We start from the raw sequence: 18,158 nt of genomic DNA, 5'->3' as shown, positions 1-18,158 counted from the left end.
ACACAGCAATGAATGTGTGCATGGCTCACAGAATCCCACAAAGTTAAATTCATATATTTATTAAAACTGAAGGAACCTACAAAAGCTGAAAATTTTGCAACAGATCACATGTAAAATTAATAACCACTAACTGCCAGACTCACTAGCAACCACTAGCTTCCTAAATTTAGAGCATCAGAGAATTGAATTTATAATTATTTTCACAAAGAACTGAAACTGAAATTTTCCTTACCACCGATAACTAAGAGTAAAAGAAAAGGGGGTGATCAAAGACAAGTTCACTTATAGTTTATTATCCATACTCTATATACATTCTCAGAACAACGGAATTAATATTCAATTTTTAGAAAACATTTTTATTAATTCAGGCAAGCACGTAAAATAACTATTATACTACTACAATATACTCCACTTAAACTCTACTTAATATACTCCACTTAAACTCCACACCTGTAATCCCAGCACTTTGGGAGGCCAAGGCAGGCAAATCAATTGAGCTCAGGAGTTTGAAATTAGCCTGGGCAACAAGGCAAAATCCTGTCTCTACAAAAAATACAAAAATTAGCTGGGCATGGTGGCACACGTCTGTAATCCCAGGTAACCAGGAGGCTGAGGTGGGAGGATTGCTTGAAGCCAGGAAGGCAGAGGTTGCAGCCGAGATCGTGCCACTGCCCAAGCAAGAAATATTTTATCAATGATTCTTTTTGTATGAAATCTTACCACAATATGCCATTCAAAGCCTTGATTTAGGGGTACACGGTGAATTAAAAACTTGAATTCTGACAAAATTAAGCAATGACTATGGAATTTTATCCTTCTGTTACTATTCTTTGTACAAATTTTTAGTCCTTAAATAACATACTCTCCTCTCCTTAACAATAACTTATATTAAATGGGCACTTCTCACGTGCCAAGCATTCTGCTAAATATTTAATGTAATTTAGAACATCCAGTCTTCGTAAAAACCCTTGAGACAGGTACCAGTATTGACCACACATTCCAGATAAAAAAAACTGAGGGCTCAGGGAGGATGAGTCAGTCTGTATACACCTAAGAGGCAGAGCTAGAATTGAAAAACAGGCAGTGTGGGTCCAGAACCAGGGCTCTCATCACTGGAAATAGGAAAGCAGAGGCAATTTCTAAATGTCGAAGAACTGTATGTGAGATTTCTATTCTAAGACTTTCCAATCCTAATTCTATGACATGTTCCTTTAAATTAAAATTATGTTTGGAAGTTATGCTATAAGTAAGATTGTATCTTGGAATAATAAAAAACTGTGGATGGAAATCATGCTCTTAGAGACAAGTAAAAATATGAAGTTACTTTAAAATCACTCAGAACCAGGCGTATCTGTGATGTTTCAAATTAAGTAAAATAAATTTAATAAATGAATGTGTTATCTAAGAAATTACGTGGCGCGGTGGCTCACGCCTGTAATCTCAGCACTTTGGGAGGCCAAGGAGGGTTCGATCACCTGAGGTCAGGAGTTCAAGACCAGCCTGGCCAACACAGTGAAACCCCGTCTCTACTAAAAATAAAAAAATTGAATATCCTATATTTCTTTCTCTTGCCTGATTGCCCTGGCCAGAACTTCCAACACTATGTTGAATAGGAGTGAGAGAGGGCATCCCTGTCTTGTGCCAGTTTTCAACACTATGTTGAATAGGAGTGAGAGAGGGCATCCCTGTCTTGTGCCAGTTTTCAAAGGGAATGCTTCTAGTTTTTGCCCATTCAGTATGATATTGGCTGTGGGTTTGTCATAAATAGCTCTTATTGTTTTGAGGTATGTCCCATCAATACCTAGTTTATTGAGAGTTTTTAGCATGAAGCGCTGTTGAATTTTGTCGAAGGTCTTTTCTGCATCTATTGAGATAATCATGTGGTTTTTGTCTTTGGTTCTGTTTATATGATGGATTACATGTATTGATTCGCATTTGTTGAACCAGCCTTGCATCCCAGGGATGAAGCCAACTCAATCATGGTGGATGAGCTTTAGCTTTTTGATGTGCTGTTGGATTTGGTTTGCCAGTGTTTTACTGAGGATTTTTGCATTGATGTTCATCACGGATATTGGTCTAAAATTCTCTTTTTTTGTTGTGTCTCTGCCAGGCTTTGGTATCAGAATGATGCTGGCCTCATAAAATGAGTTAGGGAGGATTCCCTCTTTTTCCATTGATTGGAATAGTTTCAGAAGGAATGGTACCAGCTCCTCTTTGTACCTCTGGTAGAATCTGGCTGTGAATCCGTCTGGTCCTGGACTTTTTTTGGTTGATAGGCTATTAATTATTGCCTCAATTTCAGAGCCTGTTATTGGTCTATTCAGGGATTCAACTTCTTCCTGGTTTACTCTTGGGAGGGTGTATCCAGGAATTTATCCATTTCTTCTAGATTTTCTAGTTTATTTGCATAGAGGTGTTTATAGTATTCTCTGATGGTAGTTTGTATTTCTGTGGGATCGGTGGTGATATCCCCTTTATCATTTTTTATTGCATCTATTTGATTCTTCTCTTTTCTTTTGTATTAGTCTTGTTAGCAGTCTATCAATTTTGTTGATCTCTTCAAAAAACCAGCTCCTGGATTCATTGATTTTTTGAAGGGTTTTTTGTGTCTCTATTTCCTTCAGTTCTGTTCTGATCTTAGTTATTTCTTGCCTTCTGCTAGCTTTTGAGTTAGTTTGCTCTTGCTTCTCTAGTTCTTATAATTGTGATGTTAGGGTGTTAATTTTAGATCTTTCCTGCTTTCTCTTGTGGGCATTTAGTGTTATAAATTTCTCTCTACACACTGCTTTAAATGTGTCCCAGAGATTCTGGTATGTTGTGTCTTTGCTCTGATTGGTTTCAAAGAACATCTTTATTTCTGCCTTCATTTCGTTATGTACCCAGTAGTCATTCGGGAGCAGATTGTTCAGTTTCCATGTAGCGGGGCGGTTTTGAGTGAGCTTCTTAATCCTGAGTTCTAGTCTCATTGCACTGTGGTCTGAGAGACAGTTTGTTATAATTTCTGTTCTTTTACATTTGCTGAGGAGAGCTTTACTTCCAACTATGTGGTCAAGTTTGGAATAAGTGCGATATGGTGCTGAGAAGAATGTATATTCTGTTGATTTGGGGTGGAGAGTTCTGTAGATGTCTATTAGGTCTGCTTGGTGCAGAGCTGAGTTCAATTCCTGGATATCCTTAACTTTCTGTCTTGTTGATCTGTCTAATGTTGACAGTGGGGTGTTAAAGTCTCCCATTATTATTGTGTGGGTGTCTAAGTCTCTTTCTAGGTCTCTAAGGACTTGCTTTATGAATCTGGGTGCCCCTGTATTGGGTGCATATATATTTAGGATAGTTAGCTCTTCTTGTTGAATTGATAGGGTGGGGAACATCACACACCGGGGCCTGTCTTGGAGTGGAGGAGGGGGGAGGGATAGCATTAGGAGATATACCTAATGTAAATGACGAGTTAATGGGTCCAGCACACCAACATGGCACAGGTATACATATGTAACAAACCTGCACGTTGTGCACATGTACCCTAGAACTTAAAGTATAATAAAAAAAATTCCATAACTTTATAATAAAGGAGTTTATCTAGAGGAGGAACTTTTAGAGAGAACACTAAGAAAAATCTTTTATATTTTCAGAAATAACTCCGTGCCTCTTCTTCCTACCTCTTAAAAAGGAAAAAAAAAGTTCTTGTTTTCAAAGAGGCTCTCCAAGCTCTGTTATTTTCTTATTTATTTGTTTATTCATTTTATTTATTGATTTTTTTGGAGACAGAGTCTCACTCTGTTGCCTAGGCTGGAGTGTAGGCGCAATCTCGGCTCACTGCAAACTCCGCCTCCCGGGTTCAAGAGATTCTCGTGCCTCAGCCTCCCAAGCAGCTGGGATTATAGGCATGTGCCACCACGCCTGGCTAATTTTTGTATTTTTAGTAGAGGTGGGGATTCACCGTGTTGGCCAGGCTGGTCCCAAACTCCTGGCCTCAAGTGATCTGCCCACCTCAGTCTCCCAAAGTGCTGAGATTACAGGCATGAGCCACTGCGTCCAGCAAAGCTCTGTTACCTTCTAAAGGCAGGCTATATAATCATTTGTTGCTACCATGCTGGGCCTATGTCACTCTGAAAGGATTAGGAGCTAAAAGTTAAGAAGAACCAAAAGCACCAACATTATAGAGGGCAGATACCATACTTTATGATCTACTAAGTGAATTACACCTTCACTCCAAGCAAAAAAAACAAATATTTGATCTTCAAAACATGAATAGAGGTGTCCATGGGTATCAATGAAATCCATGCGACCTTGTGGATTTCATTTTAAACCTTATATTCAAAACCAGAGTCACACTGCCCTTTCCTATCTATCCACAAAACTCTCACAGACAAAAAAGAAGCAAAAAATAGTAATAATGATAATAATCACAATAATACATAAGTCAAGTATAATCAATATCAGACTGTCTGAGGTTGGGTGTGGTGGCTCACACCTGTAATCCCAGTACTTTGGGAGGCCAAGGCAGGAGGATTGCTTGATGCTAAGAGTTCAAGACCAGCCTGGGCAACAAGCGAGAACCCTATCTCTACAAAAAAATTAGCCGAGTGCAGTGGCATGCACCTTTAGTCCCAGCTACTCAGAAGGCTGAGGCAGGAGGATTGCTTGAGCTCAGGAGTTCAAGGCTGCAGTGAGCCATAATTGCACCACCATATTCTAGTCTGGACAACAGAGAGACCTTGTCTCAAACACACACGAACACACACACACACACACACACACACACCAAATAAACTCACACACACACAAAATCAGACTGTCTGGATAGTTTTCTCCTAGCTTGATTTTGAAACTGAAGAAAGTCGGAAATTTTTCTCCTGCTCTTATAAAGACCTATTAACTATTTATCATCAGATATGAGACTAGTGTTCCACATATAATAAATCAATGAATGGTAAAGATAACAGAATCATCTCTATACCTAATGAACATGAAAACAACACTGTACCTTCTGTATCAGACTAGTGCCTCCTGCAAATGCAGCTCCATTTTCTTCTGCTATTTTGACCTCTGATGCATTCTACCAAAACACAATAATTTGAACATCAATGATTAATTTTAAATATATTCAGTCTGCTTTGAAGTATGTTGTCAGAAATAATAGCACAGTTCAAAGTACAAATTGTAGCTTTAATTTTAACTGAAAATGCGGCTGGATGCAGTGGCTCACACTGGTAATCCCAGAAGTTTGGGAGGCTGAGGCGGATAGTTCCCCTGAGGTCAGGAGTTCAAGACTAGCCTGGCCAACATGGCAAAACTCTGTCTCTACTAAAAATACAAAAATTGGCCGGATGTAGTGGCACACACCTGTAGTCCCAGCTACTCAGGAGGCTGAGGCAGGAGAATCCTTGAACCCAGGAGGGGGAGGATGCAGTAAGCTGAGATCACACCACTGCACTCCAGCCTGGGTGGCAGAGTGAGACTCCACCTCAAAAAAAAAAGAAAAGAAAATGCAAACCAGGTGCAGTGAGTCACACCTGTAATCCCAACACTTTGGCAGGCTGAGTCAAGAGGATAACTTGAAGCCAGGAGTTCTAGACCAGCCTGGGCAACAAAGTGAGACCCCCATCTCTACAAAAAAATCTTAAAAATTAGCCTGCCAGGCTGGGCATGGTGGCTCACGCCTGTAATCTCCGCACTTTGAGAGGCCAAGGCAGGCAGTCACCTAAGGTCAGGAGCTCGAGACCAGCCTGACCAACATGGAGAAACCCCGTCTCTACTAAAAATACAAAATTAGCCAGGTGTGGCGGTGCATGCCTGTAATCGCAGCTACTCGGGAGACTGAGGCAAGAGAATCGCTTGAACCCAGGAGGCAGAAGTTGCGGTAAGCCAAGATCGCGCCATTGCACTCCAGCCTGGGCAACAAGAACAAGACTCCATCTCAAAAAAAAAAAAAAAAAAAAATTAGCTTGCCATATAGTGGCTAGCACCCGTAGTTCCAGCTACTCGGTAGGCTGAGGCAGGAGAATCACCTGAGCCCAGGAGTCCGAGGCTATAGTGAGTATGACTGCACCACTGTACTCCAACCTGGACAACAGACCAAGACTCTGTCTCAAAAAAGAACAGCATGCATCAATTTTCAATTAAATGCATCAGGGACATTACATTTAGAACAATTATAGTTTGTGGATGATTAAAAAAGAAATTCATAAACACATTATAAACAAACATTTATTTAGGACAGTTTTATAAAGACTAGATACTTTTGAAAGTTGTGGTTTCTAAGGCACCACAGTACTAAATGGTTCCATTGCTTTAAAATAATCTTGTTGTCTGGGGAGAGAAGTTTGAACAGAAAGCAGCAGTTAGTAGGATAAATTGATAAATTCCACTCTTCAGTTTTTTGTGAGAAACATAATGTAACATTCTAGTAATGATGAAACTAATGTTCTAATTTAGCTCTTTCTCAAGCTAATAATATAACCTCAAATAAATCATCTAACTGTTTTGAGCTCCAAATGGGGAAAATAAGACTAGATGAATGCTAGGATTTTCTCTAACCCCATCAGGGTGCTAATGATTGGTTAACAATTAATGATTAATTAGTGATCTCTAAAAAAAATTAAATGATGAGGCCGGACGCGGTGGCTCACACCTGTAACCCCAGCACTTTGGGAGGCCGAGGAGGGTGGATCACAAGGGCAAGAGATCAAGACCACCCTGGCCAACATGGTGAAACCCCGTCTCTACTAAAAATACAAAAATTAGCTGGGCGTGGTGGTGTGCGCCTGTAGTCTCAGCTACTCAGGAGGCTGAGGCAGGAGAATAGCTTGAACCTGGGAGGCGGAGGTTGCAGTGAGCCGAGGTTGCGCCACTGCACTCCAGCCTGGTGACAGAGTGAGACTCCGTCTCAAAAAAAAAAAAATTAAATGACATAAATAGTTGATGGAAGTTACTCACCTCTGTAAATACAGCAACTTTATTGATTTCAGAAGCAAATGGGTATGGCAAACTAAGAACACTGGTAAATGGCTCCACGTTTTTCTAAACACACAACAAGGAAAAATAATTATGTAAAGTTAATCTTTTCTATCCCACACACTCTACATAAAACAAGAATGGACATGTCTTGTTTTCAGTGTTCTGATTCTACTCTATGTTATTCCATTAATTCAGAACTATTCACTGATTACTATTCATGAGTTACTGTTCATCGATTACAATTTAAAGCACAACAGATTATATTTTTTTTTCAAGAAACTTTTTCAAGATATTTTTTTGAGAATAAAAAACTAAAATCTCTTTTTCCAGCTTCATAATCCCATGCCACTTGGCTTCTATCTCTACATCATTCATCACAGTCTCTCAAATATTATGAAATGTGTTTGCATATCAACATCTTCCCCAGCACTAGTACAGTGCTTTCCATCTGATGTATAATAAATGTTTGCTACCTTCAATTAAATTTGTTTTAAAACCATGTAATCTTCTGACACCATCAGGGAGACATGAATACAGCTGTACATGCTGAACAATAGACAATATCCAGCTGATCTGCCCAGTAGGTCACCCTCAATTGCCATCATTGGCTCTAAACTATCAGGAATTGTAAACCCTAAACCCAAGACAAAATGTCGAGCCTAAAGGGATCTTCTGAGTGACTCTATTTTGTAAACAACCTAGACCATCACCACTTTCAGATTTATTTAGAAAGTCAATTGGAAAATCCTAAATAAACAATGGCATGCATTTGAGGCACGCTAATACAGGTGGAGATTTTACAAGACCACTAAACTAATCTGTCCAGTCATTTTGACCCGGAACTATTGATGCCTGAGGCCTAGATCTCTCAGGGAGACTTTACAGAGAAACAAGTTCTAGGCCCTCCAAAGTTTTGTTGCAGCCTTAAGATTTGGAAGAAAAGGTGGTTGTTCCCCTAATAAAACTGATTGAAAGATCAATATTTTTAGAAAAACCTTATTTTGAGTAGAAACATCCTCCTCAGGATTTCTTTACAGACAAGGAGGGACAAATTCTTTTTTTTTTTTTTTGAGACAGGGTCTTGCTCTATCGCCCAGGCTGCAGTGCAGTGGTGCGATCTCGGCTCACTGCAAGCTCTGCCTCCCGAGTTCACGCCATTCTCCTGCCTCAGCCTCCCAAGTAGCTGGGACTACAGGTGCCTGCCACCACACCCAGCTAAATTTCTTTTTGTATTTTTAGTAGAGACGGGGTTTCACCGTGTTAGGCAAGATGATCTCGATCTCCTGACCTCATGATCCACCCGCCTCTGCCTTCCAAAGTGCTGGGATTACAGGCGTGAGCCACTCCGCCTGGCCTGGAGGGACAAATTCTTAAGTATACTTTATATCAGCCATACAGCTTAGCTTTATGGACTGGCATCCCTTTGCCATTAACATGTCACAACTGGTTTCAGCAAATTTCTCAATGGTAAGCAGTCACGATAATAGCATCCCCTGCGGAATACTGGCTTGTTGTATAAGCACTCTATGAAGAAAAAAAAAAAAAAAAAAAAAAAAAGCCTTAGGAAGGCAATATATCTTACCAATGTCACTAGTTTACAAGCAGCTTCCATGTATGAAATGAAGCCTGTGGTGTTACAAAACATCATTATGAACTACACTAATGGTTGACTGAGAAAGTGATCATCTTGAACAGTACAAAATTTTCAAAACGAAAGAACAGTAACACTCTGATACAAAATAAAAAAATTGTAACATGGCTATTATAAACTGTTTCTAATAAATGAGAACGAGGAAATGAGACAGACCTGGCTTCAAATCTTACCTCTGCCCCCATTCTATGACCTTCAGCAAGTTATTTCACTTTCTATGCCTCAGCTTCCTCTTCTGAGATTATTACAGAATTAAATGAGAAAACGCATGCAAAGCATTTAGCATTGTATCTGGTATACAGAAAATTTTTCAGTAAATGTTGACTATTATTATTAAGCACATACTAAGTCCTTTACAGGCATTATCTCGTTTAATCCTCGACAACCCTTTATTCCCTTTTAGAAAGAGATGAAAAAACTGAGATTTGAAGAGGTTAAGCATTAAACCCAAAGTCATGAAGTAAAGAAGCCCAAACTCAAAAAGCAATGAAGCAGGTTTCCGGTCTGTACTGTAGGCGGACTCCAGAGCCTGGTGTCTTAAGCACTGCGTTGTACTGCCTCCTCCTAGGTGCTCTAGTATTGCTGTTGTTGAGCTTGTTAAATTATATTTAAAAACTTACACGTTCTAGTTTGTTTAAAAAAGAGACATCTTTAGAATAAAAATTAAAATCATTTCTAAAAAAATTAGAACTCTTAAGCAAGAAGCTTATAAAATTTAGGGATTTAGGGCTATATAATAGACCTTAATACTAAGCTAGTGTCTTTCCTGCTTCTAATTTAGAGTTTTATAATCAATAGTATTCTGTTGAATTCCAATATATAAACAAATAAAGCACAGAAGCTTTGGTTGAAGCAAGAGTGAGGAGCTTGGAATCCCACCTGTGAAACCTTAGTCTCAAACCAGGACCCCAAGGAACACATCTGAAGGACAGTGAGCTAATCCAGAGCCCTCATTTACAGAGAAGAAACATGCCACCGAGGCAGTTTAAGTCACTTTTCAAAGTTACAGTGATACCTCAATTAATTTTAACACTACTTTTGTTGAAATTTATACTAGTGACTCTCTTAGGGGAAATAGGAAATCTATGTTAACTCTCTAGAGTGTTTTCCACAAATTTTATATTTCGAAAATTTTTAAATGAACAAACATATTTTTCATGCTAAAGTACAGAAAGAGCACGAAGTTTTCTAAAAGTTATGAGAGGCAATAATTTTTATAATTAAGAGGCCAGGCACAGTGGCTCAGGCATGTAATCCCAGCACTTTGGGAGGCCAAGGAGCGCAGAGTGCTTGAGCCCAGGAGTTCAAAACCAGCCTGGGCAAAATGGGGAAACCTCATCTGTACTAAAAGTACAAAAATTAGCTGGGCGTGGTAGAACACACCTGTAGTCCCAGCTACTCAGGAAGCTGAGGTGGCAGGATCACCTGAGCCCGGGAGGTGGAGTCTGCAGTGAGCTGAGATCATACCACTGCACTCCAGCCTGGGCAACACAGCAAGAAGACCCTGTCTCAAAAATAATAATAACAATAAAATAAAATAAAGAAACACCAATTCATACAGCCACTGTTCACAGGTAAACTTATTTTAATGGACTCTACATACCTTCTTTCCCAGTGCCATATCCAATGTCAAATCAAGATAAACACTTTGCTTTGGACTAGTAAAGTCGAGAATTAGAAATTTCTTAAGTAAGTGAACAGCTTTCTCCACCTCATATATCTGTCTCGGGTATAAGCGTTTTAAATAGACATCATCCTCAGGTTCGCCTTCCATATAGGGATATGCTTTTATTTTTTCTATTTCATCTTTTTTCTCATCTGGTGTTTTTTCTTTAGCACCTTTTTTTGTTTTCTTTGCAGACCTTAAAAGAAAATAAAGTTGAGTTATATCAATATATATTCTAAGAGATTTTTTTTTAAAAAGCCAATGTACATAAGAGAAAAAAACAGGATGAATTATATTTTAATTCAAAAGCATAGACTGATTTGCAGTTTTTCTAATTCAACAAACATGAAATGAACTTTTCTAATGTCTGAAGTCATGAATAAGTTGAATTACAGCACTGATGCTGCTCTCCAGAAACTCAGAGAAGAGTAGAGCAGAGAGACATACTAACAGGTCATTTCAATATAATGTAGTAATATAAGAGCATCATTAGAGCCTGACAGAAAAGACACTCAATCCAGCCTAGGAGGCTAGGGAAAAGTTATAACGGAAATGACCTCAAAGTTAGTTCTTAATGGATAAGGAAGTGTTAGCACCCCAAAGAAGTGAAAACATATGACACAAAATCTAGTACACAAATGTTCTTAGCAGCATTATTCATAACAGCCAAAAAGTAGCAACAACCCAAATGTCTATCAACTGATGAGTGGATACGTAAAATGTGGTATGTCCATATAATGGAATATTAATCAACAATTAATAAAAGAATGAAATATTGATCAATGCTACAACATGCATGAACCCTAAAAACATTAAGCTAAGTAAAAGAAGCCAGTCACAAAAGCCCACATGTTATTCCATTTATACCAAATATCAAGAATGAGCAAACCTAAGAGACTGAAAAGTAGATCTGGTGGTTGTCTAGTGCTAGAAGAGGAGGTTAGGGGAACAAGAAGTGGATGCTCATGGGCATGGGGTTTTCTGGGAGAGCAACGAAAATGCTCTAAAACTGATTACAGTGATGGCTGCACAACTGTGAGTATACTAACAACCAATGAACAGTACACTTTAAATGGGTGAATTGTATGATACCTTAATAAAGCCATTATTTAAAAAATAATAGAGTTAGCCAGGTAAAGAAACAACGTAATAAAAACTACTGAGGCATAAAATAAAATGGTATAAGAAGGAAGCTATTATAAGTTCTACATGACTAGAGCAGAGTTGGCAAACTTTTTCTGTAAAGGACCAGAGAGTAAATGTTTTAGCTTTGTGAGCCATATGCTCTCTGCTGCAATGACTCAATGCTGCCACTGTAGTGCAAATATAGTCGGTAAACAAGATTGGCTCACTCGCCAAAGTTTGCTGACTTCTGAACTAAAACGGTAAAAAAGAAGGCAGGCAAGAGTGGATGATGAGGTTAGAAAAGAAAGAGCATAGGGGGTATCCTCTAGAGGCAATAAGAAGTCAGTAAATAGGAGTGACATCTGTATTTTAGGCAAGGTATTCTGGCTGCAATATAAGAGATAGACCTGAAGGAAGTAGGATTGAAAATAATTAAAAGTCTGTTCCCTCCCTTTCTTCTCAGACATATGAGAACCTGAACCAGAGTAGCAACAGTAATAACACTGGAAAAGATGGCAGATTAGAGAATACTTGCCAAGCTAAATACTGGGCCAAGCACAAGGGCTCACACCTGCAATTCCAGCACTTTGGGAGGCCAAGGCAGGAGGACTGTTTGAGGCCAGGAGTTCAAGACCAGCCTGGGCAATATAGCAAGACCCTGCCTCTACCAAACCAAAAAAATTAACTGGGCATGGTGGTACACACCTGTGGTCCCAGCTACTTAGGAGGCCGATTTGGAAGGATCACTTGAGCTCAGGAGTCTGAGACTGCAGTGAGCTGTTTATGTCAGTGCACTCCAGGTAGGTGACAGAGTGAGACCCTGTCTCAAAAAAAAAAAAAAAAAAAAAAAGTAAATATTGAAGATGGGAAAAGGAGAAAACAAAGACTCCAAAATACTTCCTAGGTATCTGGCTTGGGTGACTAGGCATAGAATAGAATCATTAACTAAGATCAGAAATAAAGAAAGCAAAACAGGTTTCTGGTGAGGGAGGCAATCACAGAGATTAGTTCAAGTTTGGGGGATACAAAATTTGAGTATGGGTCAATTGTATCACTGGTCCCAATTCTTTACCTCCTTTCCATTCAAGCCCTTCGCTACATGACTTTGCTCTTCCTCTCACTAAAGAGGAGGAGTATATTTCTCAGCCCTTTTATTTGTCCATGTGACTACTTTTGGCTGACAGAATAAAGCAAAGATGACAGTTTCCCTGCTCTATGCTTAGGCCAAAAGAAGTTTCACATGTTTCTACTTTCATGTTTGCATTTCTGCCATTTTCATTAGAAGAACATGCCTAGGCTAGCTCAAAGGCAGGAGGATGAGAAACATGTGGAACAGAACTGCCTCCACAGAGCCCCAGGCTACATTAGACAATTCTCAGCTGACCTGCAAACTTACAGATGCACTGTAAGTCCAGCCAAGGTCATCAGAGATATCCATCAAACCCAGCCTATGTCAGCTGACCCATAGATATGTGGGCAATGATAAATAACTGTAGAGTGGTTTGTTACATAGCAAAAGCTAACAAGGTGCTTACAAAATATCTAAGAAAATATATTTAACAGGCAATGGCAGATAAGAATTTGAAGATAAAAAGAACTAGAGGTGATGTAATTTTCTCAGCATTAATTCAAATCATGCCTATACTCTTCTAACCATAAAAGTTTTAAATTAGTGTAATAGTATTCTAGAAAGATGTTCAGGTTCTGTGGTAGTCAGAATAATGCCTCAAAGAGACCCATATCCTAATTCCCAAATCTTGTGAATATATTACCTTACATGGCAAAAAAAAAAAAAAAAAACCACCTTGCAGATGAGATAAGGTTAAAGATCTTGAGATGGAGAGTTATCCTAGATTATCTATGTGGGCCCAATCTAATCACATGCGTCCTTAAAAGTGAGTCTTTTCCCTTTCCCAACTGCAACACACAGATATGGGAAAATGACACTGGAGAAATTCAAGCAACCAACCATTGCTTTGAAGATGAAGGATGAGGGCCATGAACTAAAGAATGTGGGTGGCCTCTTGAAGCTGGGGATTGCAAGGAAATGGATTATCCCATAGAGCCTCCAGAAAAAAAACTGCCAACACCTTGATTTTAGCCCAGTGAGATCCATGTCAGACTACTCACCTACTGAACTGTGAAATGAAAAACTTGTGTAGTTTTAAGCCTCAAAGTTTGTGGTAATTTATTATGGCAGAGATGGCAATTTGTTATGGAAGAAAATGAATATGAAGTCCTATAAAATTGATGTGAAAGAAATGGATGACAATAAAACAATTTTTTTAAAAAGACCTCAAAAACCAATTCAACGTATAATTCCATTCTCACTTTTAGTACTCAGTAAATCCTTACTACCACCTCTAATAATAATACCCTCCCAGCTAATGAGCAATTTAACAGAATATTAGATAATGACAATGCTCATTTTTAATGGCGCACAGGTGTCCTTCTGGACTGACGACAAGTCTAAGCAAGTGCCCAAGTGGATGGATACAACATATCTCAACAGCTACCGTGGAAGTACTCCACAAAATCCTGAAACCTTCCAAACTGGAGCAACCATATTTTTACTTTATATTTAGCAAAGCAGCAGAGAAGCCAACAGAAGGATTTTGGAGAGCCTGTTTTAGGAATAAATTCTCCTATTTAAAATAAACAAAATGTTCTAGCTGTAGCCTCCAGGCTTACTTTACATAAATGCAGAATTCGCCACTAAATTTTCAATCATAGTTGAACCTATGCATTTAATTTACAATTAATCTGATATTCCCCAAGGCTGAAATATGACTTTTTAAATTAATAAGTATTTGCAAAACTCAATGAAAGTCTGATACATAAAGAGTCTGAGTTGGGTATATTGCAATTTATTTATACTTTGGACCTTGTTTCACAAAATATTTAAAGTGGTTGAGTGAAAATATTTATAAACACAAAAAAGTATAACATTATAACATTGATCAAATAGGACTCTCAGGAAAAGGCATTCTTAAAAAAAGAACTGCAATTTAACAAATTCCTTCCATAATAATTAATCTAACAGACCTGCCACCTGTTTTCCATGGCCTTCCAAAAGATAGCTATCTTTATTCATAAGAATCACATCCAGAAGAACTTTGTTGTTCATGCAATTATATAAAGCTCTATCAGGAACCCTTAAATACTGTGATTCTCAGAGAATACAATAAATCATACTAGAAAGGTTTTTGGGAAGGTAGAGGACAAACAACTGGCAGTCTGAATCAAAGAGAACAGAACTTAGCTGCAGTTACCTGGGTAACTAAACCACACAGATTAAACGAATAATAAGAGACTGTACACAAGCAATAACTTTTTCCCTGCCTCAGCTGTCTCCTAACTCCAAAAACATGAATTCCACGGTCATACCCAATAAAATATGATTTTTTTTTTAAGACGGAGTCTCGCTCTGTTGCCAGGCTGGAGTGCAGTAGTGCAATCTGGGCTCACCACAACGTCCGCCTCCCAGGTTCAAGCGATTCTCCTGCCTCAGCCTCCCGAGTAGCTGGGACTACAGGTGCCTGCCACCATGCCCGGCTCATTTTTTCTATTTTTAGTAGAGACAGGGTTTCATCATGTTGGCCAGGATGGTCTCGAACTCCAGACCTTGTGATCTGCCCGCCTCGGCCTCCCAAAGAGCTGGGATTACTGGCATGAGCCACTGCACCTGGCCTAAAATATGATTTTTAAAAATCAGAGATATAATAAAGTTCACTTCAAGGCCTTTGAAAATCTGTGACCCCCAAGAGACCAATCCAAGTCTTTCCAAGGCTGAAGAATCCTTTACATTGGGACATTAGTGGGGGGAAATTCGTACAAACTCTGTCAAACTAAAACGAACTAAACAGAACTAAAGAGAAAATGCCTAGGGCATATTAATGGAATGGAAATATTTGGAATTCTTATTTCTTAGTGTAATCACATAAACAAATTCACTAACATCTCTGATGCTGGTTTACTCATTACCTTTTAAACTAAATGCAGAAGTTCTGTTTCCACTTAAAACGTAAAAGCTGGAAAGACCATTAACAATGAGAAAGAGCTTGATAAAAATCACTTTTCTTGAACCCATGACACAGCGAGACTGAAGACAAATAACCTGAAATCCAAGGACAGTCAGTCCCACCCTCCAGTTCCCACCACAGTCTCCCTTGCGCCAGAGCACGAGAGAAAGGCAAGCAGGTAAGAAACAATCAGCTGCAATTTTAGGGCTAGTGTGACAGTATAAACCTCTTGGGAGACCCAGGCATACGGGGAGTTCACATTCAATTCACAGGCCATTTTCCACATATCTCCCACCAGGTGCTCCCACGAAAGACTGGAGCAAAGCAGAAGATTAGAAGCGCGCTGCTCCCCCCCACCCCCCACCCAGTTGCAGGCACACAGGAAAAGGCACAGGTAAACACGCACTGTGTCTAACGGTGGAAGGGAAGAAGAAGATAAAAACCTACAACACTTCTACCCACTGGGAGCAGGGCAAGAAATAGTCCTGAGCCCAGTATCCTGTACCAATCCAGCTAGGGAAGGGCTAGGAAACATCCCCATAAGACATGCAACAGATAAGTGGTGCCATGAAGAGAAGGAACAGAAATGCTGAGAAAACCCCAACCCCAAGGTCCAGCTGCACTGGGCCTACTTAAGACTAGGGCTGGATTTATTAAAAAAAAAAAAAACATTCTTCCCACCACCCATCACCAGGAATAGAAGTCTACTGCTAGGGAAGGGTGCAAAAGAGTGACCCACCCCACCCCACTCCACCCCACCCCATCCCACCCCATCCCCGCCACTGAGACACAGCTGCACAGGGAATGCAGAAAACTGAGCAAGGAACAGGAATGCTGAGAAAAACCCTCCAGCAACCCAGCTCCCACCCTAAGAACAAGGTAACTACAGAAATTTGAAGCTGGTGGTAACCATGGCAACAACAAAACCAAAACCTAGCTCAACTCCTGATGAGACTGACTCAATGCTCTGACAGATGAAGGGGCATGCCTGTTTGCAGGCGTAAATATTATTTACTTCAGTCCCTACATGACATATCTGGCATTCAGATATCTGACATAAGCAACAAAAAAAAACATTGTCAAGCCAGGTGCAGTGGCTCATGCCTGTAATCCCAGCACTTTGGGAGGCCAAGGCAGGCGGATCACCTGAGGTCAGGAGTTCGAGACCAGACTGGCCAATAGGGTGAAACCCCGTCTCTACTAAAAATACAAAATTAACTGGGCATGGTGGTGCGTGCCTGTAATCCCTGTTACTCTGGAGGCTGAGGCAGGAGAATCACTTGAACCTGGGAGGCGGAGGTTGCAGTGAGCCAAGATCACACCATTGCATTCCAGCCTGGGCAAAAAGAGCGAAACTCCACTCAAAAAAATAAAGAAAGAAAGAAGAGAAAAGAAAAAGAAAAAAACCCACGGTCAAGAGAGAAACAAAACCAGACTCAACCTAATGGCCTTTTTAAAAATCAGGATCTGCTACTGGCAAATAGAGGATATATACTTGCACAACACAGGGCAGAGGGGAGAGCCAAAAGGACAGAGACAAGAGAAGCTGGCACATGCCCCTCTACTCCATTCAGATCCTGATAAAAAACAAAATCTAGCCATGAAAAAAACATTTTTTTAGTATATTATAAAGTCAATACATTAAATAATAAAAACTACAACTAAAATTATGAATACTATGATTCTTATCAAACTACTAAGTAACTCTCATTGTCCATGAAAAAAACCTCTGCTTATAAATTTTCATGGTTTTTTAAGAGTAGGCATATTTTTTGTTCTATGCTCTCTAGGTTTTTGAAAAGCACATTTAAAACCATACTGGAATAGAACTTGGAATAGACAAAATGAAACATTTCTAGGGTATAAAGGAAAACAACATTTAAAGATAAAATATTCTTGAAATAATTAGTATCCCTAATAAACAACTATGTTTACAGAGCAGAGAGAAAAAGACGAAGCCCAATAGAAAAACAGGCAAAAGGCATAAGCCAGAAATACAGTAAAGAGGCTGGGCATGGTGGCTCACACCTGTAATCCCAGCACTTTGGGAGGCCGAGGCAGGCAGATCACTTGAGGTCAGAAGTTTGAGACCAGCCTGGCCAACATGGTGAAACCCCATCTCTGCTAAAACTACAAAAATTAGCAAGGTGTAGTGGTACATGCCTGTCATCCCAGCTACTTGGGAGGCTGAGGCAAGAGAATCGCCTGAACCTGGGAGGTGGAGGCTGCAATGAGCCGAGATCATGCCACTGCATTCCAACCTGGGCAACAGAGCAAGACTCCATCTCAAAAAAAAAAAAGAAATACAGTGAAGAAACACAAATGAAGACTGATGGTATCCAAGGTTGTTAGGCATTTGGAAAACTGGCACTTCTCACTAATTACTAAGTGGGGATATAAACTGGTACAAGCAGTACTCCAGCAACTTAACAATAAAAAGAATCCAGGCACTATTCACACTCAAAGGAAGCCTCCTTTCTTGTTACATTTCTGCCACCTCCCTATTCATCTTATATTCAAACCAAATTATATTCAAACCAAATTAGTTATGTTTGTATATTCAAACCAAATTAGTTATATTCAAACCAAATTAGTTATGTTTGTATCTTATAGTCACCTTATATTCAAACCAAATTAGTTATGTTTGTATCTGTATCATTCACTTTCATGTCTCTGCACTACCGAAATACCTTTCAACCAATTCCCCTGCAAAATTCTTTTTTTTTTTTTTTTTTCGACA

The 18,158-nt window shown here is 39.5% G+C and overlaps 1 protein-coding gene across 1 annotated transcript in view; it reads right to left on the bottom strand.

Annotated features, from left to right (window-relative positions):
• Positions 1 to 18,158, bottom strand: part of MRPL1 (mitochondrial ribosomal protein L1) — a 99,546-nt gene that overhangs the window by 66,013 nt on the left and 15,375 nt on the right. The window contains exons 3-5 of the mRNA XM_003265793.4: positions 10,209 to 10,467; positions 6,934 to 7,017; positions 4,982 to 5,053 (exon numbers count right to left, since the gene is read on the bottom strand). Coding sequence (XP_003265841.1) covers positions 4,982 to 5,053; positions 6,934 to 7,017; positions 10,209 to 10,467 — 415 coding nt within the window. The remainder of the gene's footprint in view (positions 1 to 4,981; positions 5,054 to 6,933; positions 7,018 to 10,208; positions 10,468 to 18,158) is intronic.

Source organism: Nomascus leucogenys, chromosome 9, assembly GCF_006542625.1.
Source record: "Nomascus leucogenys isolate Asia chromosome 9, Asia_NLE_v1, whole genome shotgun sequence".
NCBI classification, from domain to species: Eukaryota; Metazoa; Chordata; class Mammalia; order Primates; family Hylobatidae; genus Nomascus; species Nomascus leucogenys.
This window is presented reverse-complemented; position numbering and strand designations above follow the sequence as displayed.